General features: G+C 37.6%; 1 protein-coding gene across 5 annotated transcripts in view; it reads right to left on the bottom strand.

Moving 5' to 3' along the window:
* The window catches only part of SRBD1 (S1 RNA binding domain 1), a 127938-nt gene that overhangs the window by 18515 nt on the left and 97344 nt on the right, over window positions 1–12079 (bottom strand). For all 5 annotated transcript variants that reach the window (XM_065679490.1, XM_065679487.1, XM_065679491.1 and 2 more), the window contains 2 exons: window positions 2659–2765; window positions 438–614 (listed from right to left, as the gene is read on the bottom strand). In XM_065679490.1, the coding sequence (XP_065535562.1) occupies window positions 438–614; window positions 2659–2765 (284 nt within the window). The remainder of the gene's footprint in view (window positions 1–437; window positions 615–2658; window positions 2766–12079) is intronic.

The following is a 12079-nucleotide window of genomic DNA, read 5'->3' as shown; positions in this document are numbered from 1 at the left end:
ACAGAGTTTGATCCAGGCAGCTTTTCAACTTTTGGTAACAGAACTGAAGCTATCCAAAAATCCACCCTACTAGCTGTGTGCTCACCACATTAAAAAGGAATTTACAAATCTCTGAATTATGCTTGAAATACAAGCCTAAAGCTTTCATATCTCAGACCATGACGCTACCCACATACCAAAGTCCTTCTACCAATTCAGTGGCAAAATCTGTAATTAAATTTACATACTTAGTGAAACCCTGACTCAGAGGACTTGGCTAATAAGCCATGATTATTCAGAGGAAGAAGTTTGACTTCAAGAAGTTTGTCTGTTAAGATGTTGTCTTTCAGAGTGCAAAGGCCTAGGATTCCTCAGGCCTGAATACAAAACAGAAAAAGGAAAAAGTCTTCTCATACTATTTTGGATAATTTAGTCAAGATAGCTAGTATCTCTATTACCTGCAGAAGGTCTTAATATATTCTTGATTGAATCTGATGAATCCAGCGCACTGTTGGAATGATTTGGGACCCAGACCTTTAACTTCCTTGAGCTGTTCTCGGTTTATAAATGGTCCATTCTTCTCTCGCCATTCAATTATATTTTTAGCTCTGTTAGCATTCAGTCCTGCAATGTGTCTAAGAGACAAGTTTATAGAATGCATTTATTACCATTGACCGGTCATTAATACAAGTGATGCATTAATACAAGGATATACATTACTATAGAAAATCTGGTTTACAAGACTTAAAAACAGCAAAAAACTATTTGCAAATAGACTCTCAGGCCAAAGGCATCATCTGAAAAAGGATCTTTTCTCTTAGTCCTATGGAAGGAATCCACTCAAGTCAACAAAACTTGGTACAGCAATACACTTCTGCACATACCTAACTGGTAAGACGTGTACTTTATGATCTGTTGGCTATTTCTGTGATGCCAGTTCAATCTGTCACGTCTTATGGCCTGCCCCCAGCTGCCTGCTCCAGGAAACAATGTGGGAGGAGGATTCAGGACACCTACATTGTTCCTGTGTGAACAGCCCCCTCCCAGCTATTCTCTTACAATGGTACCGCAAGACCGCATGAACGGCTGGCATCTGCTATAGAGAAGAAGAGTAGCTGGAAGCAGCTTGCCTTCCTCACATGATTTAACAGATCCACAAAGCTTGTTCCTTTTCTCTCAGGTGCTCTTGAAGTAAAAGAGCAGCTGGGAACAAGTTGCATGAGTTATTCTGAGGGCAACTAGATGTGGCAAAAATCTTATCTCTGAAGTGCAGCTGCAGTTGGCCAAGTTCCGTCAGGAAGCAGTGGGTTTGCTGCACATTTTCTGTAGGTACATGTGAGTACAACTTTCTGTGTGTGGAGCATGTTAACCATAGAACGAGGGAAAAAGCTGTGGTGGGCTCCTGGCACTAAAGAAGGAAATGTCACCCGTCTAGCTCTATATATCAGATGCCACTGCTTTAAGTCAATGGCAGCAGAGACGTGGTTGTGGAATGGCACAGATTGATTCTAGAAAAACCACCAGCAAACCTAGCAAAAATGGCAAAAATCAGAGGGGGGGAAAAAAAAATCTTTCCATTATTCTCATTCTCAAGCAAAATTGAAAAATAAATAATCCAAAATTGGTGAAATCTCAGAATTAAATTCTAGGCACACACCTTTAACCGCAGAGAAAATATTAATCATTAGGATTGGAATTTCATACTGTTTCCAAGTGCCCACCCACTGCACTTGCTCAGGTAGGCTTTTATTAATGCAACGAAAGCTGGTCAGCCTCATTTACCAATTAGCTAATGCTTGCTTTCTTACTAATAGCTGATCTAAATCTGAAAGTAGGTGAAACAGAACGTAAATCAGGAGTCAAGCTGAGAGCTGGATACACAGAAAAAGAATATGGAAGAGAAATGAGAAAACTAAAAAGAATGAGCCTCCTCCAAAATACGGAAAGAAGTTTTCCAGAATGATTACAAAGGGTTAAAAAATTAATGATAAAGCTAGCAAAAGTACATTTTTCTTTACCTTGATACCTAAAATAGTTGTTACCAAGAGCAGGGATATTCTTTTTCTTCCTCTCCTACTACAGAGGATGACAGCTGCACTTTTGCTCTTCTTAGAGGCTATTTAGCTAAAGATTTCTGAATTCTGCACACTTGAGAGAGAATAAGCTTCCAATTTCTAACCAAAAGAAATAAAATCCTGAACATTTTCCAAGCAAATATGGCATACTATTAAAAAAAAAGAACAGTAAAAAGGGATACATTTTTCGGCAGTTTCCCCTTAAATCTTTCCTTTTCTCCTTTCCTCGCCCAACTTTTACAACCTGTTCCACTTCGCAGTACCTATAAAAATACCTTCTAAGAGCCATTTGAAAAGTCCTTTCTCAGTGAAAAAATACAAATTAATTATATTAAGTTTTTCTAAAATTGTAGTGTTGGCTCAACATATTTAAATCTGTGTTTTTCTCTGAAGAATAGTTTTACCCTGGAGAATCACACATACCCTTAAAAACTGGCTCTTAACAATCCAGTGAAATACTGTCTTAATGTGTCATTTTCATGTAATTGGAAGTTTAACACAAGAGCCATTTGCTCCAGCTGAGCTTGAGTCAGATGGCAGACTAAACAGAGACTCTGTGATCCAGAGCCATGTAATTACTGGAATAGGAAAGTGTTTCACTCACCTTAATAGTATTTCTGAGCAGATGTTAATATCAACTCCTACAAAGCTGACACACTCTTCAACCACACTGTCCAGAGTTGCTTTGAGCAAAGTCTGTGATACATCATGCTGAGAAACAAAAATGGAGATATCGGGTTACTCAAATATCTAAGAGTACATAAATAAGAACTGCAAAAAATGCTAACATTAATAAAACAGTTGCTGGAACTTATCAATTTCTTATGTGAGGGTACCAGTTAAACACAAACTGTAGAACCTATTTTTAAAAGGTCCTGAGTATCTCTTTGAGACATTTTTGTTATGATACAAATCCCTAGAATAAGATACTTCACATTTCTATGGGCTTTTTTGTTTAATAACTATTTCCCTGCATGGTGTAAAAACAAAACTATGTTAAACACACAATGATTACTCAAAAAGAGTAATGCTTCTATTCATCCACTATGCCTTGTCTTTAACACATTTATTTATCTATATCAGTTAAAAAACAAAACAGCAGTTTAGAAATAAGGTTTTTAAAGAAAAGATCACAAATGTGTTCGCACCTGCACACAGATGTTTGCAAAACTGTCCTATTTATGAGCATCACACTGCAGTACTTATTTACCAAAAGAACAAGCAAGGTATTGTATGAGGGTGGGCAATACATAAGGTACGTATCAGCCCTGCAGCAACAAAATGGTTCAGATTTTGAACAGACATTTCTGGGAAGATTGGCAGGTCCTTGACTGAAGCACCACTAATGGAAATTCTTCCATTTTCTCCCTTGTTGTTCATAGTGTTTCCCCTTTTTTCCCCACTAAAAGAAAATCAGTCACACTTGTTAAAGATAAAAGTTCTGAAGCTCTAAGATTTCTTTCCCTCCACAAGGTAGGCATACTTCAATCTATAACTGCTCCCCATACAAGCTCAACAGTGCTTAGAAGTCTGACCTGGAGAGAGAAGCCTCTCTAAACGCAGGAACTAATTCAATCACTATGTTGGCTTAGCTTCAGGGCTCTTATACATCGCTCATGTAAATCTGGGTTGATGTGTTGTGGTTTTGTGATGCATCCATTTAGGACATCAAGCTGGATCCAAGCCAAGACACCAAACACTTCATCCATTACTTTGTTTTACCTTCTAAGCCATTCAGATCTTTTAAAGATTTCACAGTTAAATTTAACATGCCAACAGTACCAACCCCAATCTACTAATATTGATAATTCATTAAGTAGTGATTAACAACTGAAACAATCATAAAACTTATGGCAATGTATTTCACAGCCCACTCTCTTCAGATGATGGTAATGTGATGTATTTTCATGATGCTGTACTTAATAAAGTTACTTGCAAACAGGAAGCACAAATTTTGCCAATATTGTTTCTCCTGTATAAGGTCTGCACACGCAAAAAGCAATGTACATGCACGAGTACATACATACGCACATTTGCACATAGTCAGCCTCATAGCCACCAACTTGTACACTTTGCAGATCAAATGCCAGTTTCTACATATTGATGTGCTGCTACTACAACACAATGGCTTCTTTTCTGAATAAAGAGATGTAAACAAACCAAAATATCCCACACCCTAAAAAGAAGTCTTATGTTTCTATTTTTCTGACTTACTGAAGATGCAGCTTCTCATAGTGAGGGTGTTCTATATATTCCCTCTTTCTCCTGCCGTCAACAGAGTTATGTACTAGAGGTAGAAGCTTCCAGCTCACATGCACACTCATGCTAGGATGAACTTACATAACATAGTACAAGAACCAGAATAAAGCTATTCAGAAAGAACACACATTTCCTCTTCTTTGCCAAGTACAGCTGGCAAACACTGGGCTAGATTTTCCATGATGAACCACAAATTCAAAATATATTAAAACACTAATTTAACTTTTTTATTTTCATTAAAAAAATGCAAAGGCCTCAATTTTCTTCTACTTTTAGTAAAGGTTATGACTCCGAGGTACTTGGAAGTTCATTATCATATAATTTCACAAGTTACATTAGCATGTTCCATTAACTGTAGTAGTTACTGGTATGAAGACAGGCTGAGAAAGTTGGGGCTGTTCAGCCTGGAGAAGAGAAGGCTGCGTGGAGACCTCATAGCAGCCTTCCAATACTGAAGGAGGCCTATAAAGGATGCTGGGGAGGCACTCTCCATTAGGGACTGTAGTGATAGGACAAGAGGTAACGGGTTCAAACTGAAACAGGGGAAGTTTAGATTGGATATAAGGAGGAAGTTCTTTACTGTAAGGGTGATGAGGCACTGGAATGGGTTGCCCAGGGAGGCTGTGAGTGCTCCATCCCTGGTAGTGTTCAAGGCCAGGTTGGACAGAGCCTCGGGTGGGATGGTTTAGTGTGAGGTGTCCCTGTCCATGGCAGGGGAGTTGAAACTGGATGATCTTAAGGTCCTTTCCAACCCTAACTATTCTATGATTCTATGATATCTTGGTCTACAACAAATACTTAGAATATAAAGTATAGTCTGTGGCAGAGAATTGGGTAGACTGCTGTCTCCCCAGGTTTCAGTCTCATTCCTTAAGATGATGAAGGAATAACATGCAGCTATTTTATTCAAAACAGAGACATAGTCTCCACAATGCCTTTACGCCATAGAGGGGAGCAAAGAAGGTAACCCATAGATCTGGCCTCATCTTTCTAAGCAGTTGTTTGGAAGGCTCGACTCAGCGGATTTATTTCCAGTCCTCTGAAAGTGAAGCTCGGTAGCAATTCAGCCGGCTATAGTCCCCCCCATACCAAGGAAATGATATATCACAATCAGAAGCTAAGCATTCTGAAATACCTCTGCTAGTGGAAGACAGTCCAGTGCTCACAGATCAACAGTTTCAAAAGTGAAGTTGGCATTTATCTGAAGATTTAAGCTTGTGGGTGCAATAGTTCCTGTAAAGTTTTGTGCAACAGGATACATGCAATTTGGAAAAACTGTAATTTATTCTTTTTTTTTGGTGCCAGTAAGACAAGACGTTCTCAGGTCTCAAGATCTCTCCCAGAGATGATTTGCATCATTTGACTTTATTGCTACTTAACAGTCCACATTAAAAAAACCCCAACAGAATAAAGCACAAGTTGTTATTTTACTATGGCAACACACAGCAGTCATACCGCTTGGAGTGGGCTTCACAGCACATATATGAAGATATAGACAAAGTGAATGGGCAGAAGTGACAGACCAGGATAAGCAGAAAACAGCCTGGTCACTCATCTACCAACCAGTGCCTTACAGAAGTAAGACACGTTCAGCCAGTGAATGACATTGGAAAACTTCCCAAACAGCAAATCTGCCTCCCAAGATGCAGCTACTGACCATCACAGCTTCCTTTTGTCTTGATAAAGAAATTCTGACATCCCTCTTTACACTGATACAAAGCAGGTAAGTGTTAAGAATTTAGTTTCTAAAAGTAGTTAATTAAAACCACCATTATCCCACTGTCAAGACTTCCTACTAACAGGTTACACTTCAGAAAGGTTTAAAGTGCGGTGCATTTTCCAGTTTTCCAGCAATTTCACTCATCTCAAATATCAGAGGTTAGATGGTATTTTATACTTCTATGTACTATTTATATGCACTAAGGTGGTATCAGATTATTCAGACACTACTAGAAGCACACATACTCCATGCTGCTTACTCACTACTACAGGTCTGTAAAGACAGGAATGCCTCTTAACTGTTGCGTTAAGTGCATGAGAAGAAAACCTGCACAAATAAAGACCATGGCAAATATGCAAGGTAACTTCCAAAGCGTGCTTATGCAGAATTCTGGGCTGCACAGCCTCCAACAACCCCTCCACACACCAACATGGCAGATTGTTGCATCACCTGATCCCACACACACCCTTCTAAATAAAACATTATCATATTAACAGTAACAATGAAGGCACCCCTATATGTGAAGGTGTCCCCGCTAAGACTGTTAAGGTTTTATTACAAGGATACTCCAAAATGGCTACCATTAAAATATTTACTGCTGGAAGAGTAGATCTGGAGCAGAAGACTTCATTTTGTATGATGATCTCTAACCAGTAAAATGGATTGATACCCCAGTTTAAGGAAACTAGGGCCAGCAGAAACAACGGGCTTGCCACAAACTGCAGGATATCCAATGCAAATCTGAGAACTTTCTTTCATCATCTCTCTGCAGAAGACAGCTGCCTTGCTTCACAGATAGCATTAGGAAGTAGTTAGACATCTGTTTGGTTTGAGTTTTTCGTGGGGAGGACTCCAGAAATTAATCTGCCTTTGGAAATATCAGGCACTTTAACTGTATTTTAGTATTTGATTTGCAAGACATCATCAAGTGAGCCAGGGAGCAAGATACATTCAATTACTTAATTGAACTGCTGCAATAAATAATTGAAGTTGACCAATAAATGAAATTCAAACATTACATTTTTTCTAATATTTATATAAATTATATACCAAATATCTTCAATGGAACTTACATTCATGAACTCGGAAGAAAATTAATGGCTACTATTTTGATTTCTGGTCATGATTAGCCCTCAAATTAGTCTGTGGCAAATTTGTTGAAATTGCCAGAAAAATAATATTATATTGCATATTTTAAAACCACCATTCTGTAAACCCATGCTAAAACAAAAACCCACCCCAAACCCAATATAACTATTTAATGTACTTTTATTAAACACAGCACAATATTTCCCACTAGAGAACAGTGTTAAAGGACCCCTGTGTTATGCACATGATGGTTTTGTCCTATCACTATACCAAAATACTTCAGCTATCTTTTCTCTTTATACGGCATGAAGTGGAGAGCAAGACTGTTGTTCTGCTCAGTTTCAAGAACTACAAACACTCCACCGGAAATAATTAACATCACTAAAAAACTTCTCTGTTCCTTGAGAGGGTGCTACTACAACTGTAATTTAAAGCAGTTTTCCAGTTTCAAAAACCTGCTGATGCACACAAAATGAAGGCAGAATTTTTAAATAGCCTCTCAGTTATTTCTAGCATTATACCAGTACAGACACTATAAAAAGACATTTGTCATCAGCATGACAAAGTTATCAAGTCAAAGAACCGCTGTTCACATGAAGCCTGGAGATTGCACTTAGTCAACCTGCATAAACATAGATGGTGGACCAGTTCACCAATTGACTTTGCATGACCAAGCACACCAAACACCAGATTACTAGTACTAGACTAGAACAACCCTAACAGGCAACTTTTACATGCAAGTAAATTACAACTCTAAGCTCTTTACCTTCAGCAACCTAACATCCCCTTCCTCCCCAAACACTAAAACAACACACATAACTATAATGCATTTGGTAATATTTTCCTGGTTCCCTATAAAATCATAATTTCAGAAAATATGGTATGATTGCTTGTTTCCCAAAGAGAAATTCAAACAGCTTGAAAATCTACTTCAATACACAGTAATTCTTAAATACTTCTTATTTGACATTTACAAACATCAGCAGACATTGACACAAACAGCCCATGCATCGTTATTACAACGTCCAAGAGCCAATGTAGTACAGACACGACCTAATGATGGTGGTCACAAAGCAGTGGGGAAGGGAAGAGTTCTCAAGTCTGGGCAGCAACCTACAGGTTCTTGACCCAAGCTCGGCTTTACAGTATTATAACAAGATCAACATTCATCCTAAATAAGACCAAGCTGCACATCAGACAATCTATTTAGGGTTTTGATCACATTAGACCTCACTTGTGCTTTAAATGCAAAAGTCAACCTTCAGCGAAGTAAATGCAATATAACTTTTTCTGTCTTTAAGTAAGTCCTGAAACACTTCTAACACCTCATAAAACATTACTTTGTTGGTACCTACCATTAAGTTCTAAATCCATGAATTTTAATATTGGCATGTGAGACTAGCCAACATGCCTCTTGAAAAAAATACTTTAAAGAGTGGTATAACTGTGCAAGCTGAATGACATTTACTGAATGAGAAATTAGGTGGGACAACACATCCTAAGCAAAGTTCAAAACTATTATTTTACACAGATTCAATCCATGGAAACGTGTTTTAAAATTTAAAAGAGAGAAAAAACATTCCCTACCAGTGCTGTGGCCTACACACAGTCAGCTGCATTTCAAATGCTTGTGAAACCACACAAGCAAAATGCATTCAGGACAAGCCCTTAAGTACAGTAGGACGAATGTAGCACGTATAGTCTAATGAGAAATGCCTTTTCATGTGCAAAATAAGGCAAAATATGAAAAAGCACCTTACACGTCAGGTGGAAAAGTTGGAAAGTTCCGGCAGGGGTTTTAATCTCTAGCATCCTCTGGAAAATCCCTTTCACTTAGATTCTAAGAAAACAAGCTTATCCATCTGATGTTTGATAAGAGGACCCAACGTCAAGAATTTCTTTTGAAGACTGTTTGTGGTTTCTCCAAATGTTATATTGTTATAGCATATACTGTTATCCTATGTACTTAACTCTGGCTCATTCCTTGTTTTCAAAAACTGCAATTGTGGTTATTTTAACAGCATATTACTATTACTGGAATATCCCAAGAGGGAAAAATGGATTTATGATTTCAAAGAAAACGATGAAACGAAAACAAAGTCCGTCAGCTCTGACATTAAAAAAAGAAAACAAAAATGCACACTTCATCATGTAAATGCTTCAAGTTACTTGCAAGTTGCTGGAATTTGTCTTATATTTACTTGTGCTTGTGTCTTAACAGAAGCAGTAACACTGCTAAGCTTCTTAGACAAATTCAAGCCCATTGCTAGTATATCTGATTTCTAAAGCTAACTTCTTAGACATCAGCAAGCCAGCATGATATCCAAAATAATATCCAAAACCACCCTTCTCTTTCCAGAGCAGGTACCAGTTTTCTCCAATGCATTTTGTTCTGCATCTAAGAGGCAGCAATACGAACTGTGATTATAATCAACTGCATAATTCTTGGAGATTTCAGTGGAATATTTTCTTTGCCAGTAAGTAACAATGGTCATTGTTCAAATTGCTATAGGTGGAAAGCCTTACATTCCAATTCTAGTCCAAACCTGCATTTTCGAGCTGTTAAAGCTCTACAGATATATGGATACCCTGCAATAATACAGAAAGATAAAGCAAGGACAAACCATTAGGAGTGGAGTTTCATAGATCCCATGGCTTTAAGGCAACAAATTCAGTTGGAAAAGGATTACACTGGTAGAGGGAGAAGCAACAGTACATTTTTAGAGGGACAAAAGTCATGAAGCCCAGGTGAGTTTGGTCATCTGTAAGAATTCTGTTTAGTCTGAAGTCAGTGACCATCCATTGCCCTGTAGCAGATGGGTGAGGAACAGAAGCTCCTGGGTACAGAGTTCCCACCGGCCTCCCTCAGAGCAAAGGGAGCCCCCAGGAGATGCGAGCTATATAAATACACATACTTCTTCCAGCTCCACTGAAGACACATTGGGGTTCCTTTCAGTCATCTCTAAAGAGAAACGTGGTTATTTGCAATATTAGCAAAAACTACAACAAAAAAGAAAATTCACTGAAGGGTATTTTCTAGAAAGGAAAGATCTGTACAGCCAATACACATTCTACTGTACCCTAGATGTCTAATATAAGCAACTTCCCACGCTCAATGGCTTCCGTAAAACTAGTGTATAAACACACTTAGAAACTACTACATGAGGTGACTCATCAGCAATGCACCAACAATACATTTAATACATTGACAATCTATTCCCTCATTAGAAAAACATGTATATACCAAACAATGACCTCCAGCAGTTTTTTAATCCCAAACCAACAGAATTAGTCATCATATAATTAAGAGGGGGGAAAAAAAATGATTTAAGGTGACACCACCTCCTGAAACACTTGCTGGAAAAAGCTTTCAAAGTGGAACAGTTCGACTTGAATATGCTTAAAGAACACTTTCAAATTCCACTGTTCAGTTCTCTCCTTTTTATTTGGCTCTTCCTTTGCTCTCATCAGGCACTCCTCTACCCCTTGATCCCCTACCTCTTCCACTGCAGAGCTACAGACAAAAATAAGCTAGGAATGACACTGTCCTGCAGAAGACACAGCCATACTCAAATAAAGCAAGCTTATTTTCTCAGCCTACTTAAAAGCGCGCACTTCAGTTTGATTGACATATGGCAATGCAAAAAAAAAGTCACCCAGGGTAGTGTTTATTGAATGACCCATGGAAGACTGAAAGCTGACAGAAAGCCAGGAAACATGTGAAAAAACAGAGGTTTGTTCAGTACCAGCATTTACTGATTCAACAGGCAGAGTACATAAGGATCCATTGTGTCATTCAAATCTTTGACAACTCAAATCTCAGCGCCACTCATTCTATATAACAGCAAGTTATAACTAAAGCAAAAGAATAAATAATTTGCAAAATAATCTAAAGTTTTAGTAAGTTTGTGACCTTTTAGAATTCTGCTCTGTGCTAAGCTTAAAATTAGCATTAAAATGTATAGTTAGTACTTTTCTTATTACATATAAGCACAAACAAAACGTTTGCACATTGGAGGTTGAAAAGCTGACAGGACTGAATAATAAATTAACTGCACAAACTTGTCAGCACTAAAAGAACTAAGCTCTCAATGACAATTTTTACAAGTGAATGAGAACACCAACATTTGTTATTCTCAAAACCAAGCAACATTTCAGAATCATCATCACTACTGACAGTATATGATCATTACTTGTAAAGTGATTACAATAATATAAAACCTAAGAAATCAAAATGAACTAGTAGAATGGCATAAACAAGAATAGGGCATGTACTACCCTGTAGATGGAAATAGTAATTGAGTTCTCTTGCAATACACATCTTTTTAAACAAACAAGATCTCACAGCAGGTAGGAGGGGAAAAAGCACAAATCAAAGAGCACTTATTTTCCCAGCATCCCCGACAGACGCTGTGATTTGTGGCCTCATGACGTAACCTTCATTTTTACTCTAGGTTTGTAAATTCCTTCAAAAGGCTTCCTAAAAACATTTCAAATATACAGTGCTTAAATTATTTTAAAACACATAAAATAATACAAATTTTCATAGTGCAGCAAATTAATAAAAATTGCTTGGAACATAAAGAGTTTTCTTACGTATTCTCGAGTGAAAGATTTGTAAATAATCATTCCTTACTATTACTGACTGTCAAAGTTTACAAGTTACTTACAGAGTTAAAGCTTTTAACTGTTGTATATATGAATATATTCATTGCAAATGGGTAATCTGATCACAGGTTATGGCATCATTCATTTTAAAGACTGCCCTCTATTTCCACTGCAAAGTTTTGGGTTTGTTTTCATTTTTCTGTTTTACAAGGGATCTAAAGCTGAACCAAAACAAGCTATAGGCAAGCTTGGGAAGTCATGAAAAATTAAGGCAGCAATAAAGTATTTGAAAATTTAAGATTTAATACTTTAGAAATCCCTAAAAAACATGATTTAAAAATCAGATATC

This window comes from Lathamus discolor, chromosome 5 (genome assembly GCF_037157495.1).
Source record: "Lathamus discolor isolate bLatDis1 chromosome 5, bLatDis1.hap1, whole genome shotgun sequence".
Taxonomy (NCBI): domain Eukaryota; kingdom Metazoa; phylum Chordata; class Aves; order Psittaciformes; family Psittacidae; genus Lathamus; species Lathamus discolor.
The sequence above is the reverse complement of the archived record's forward strand: the minus strand, read 5'-3'. Positions and strand labels throughout refer to the sequence as shown.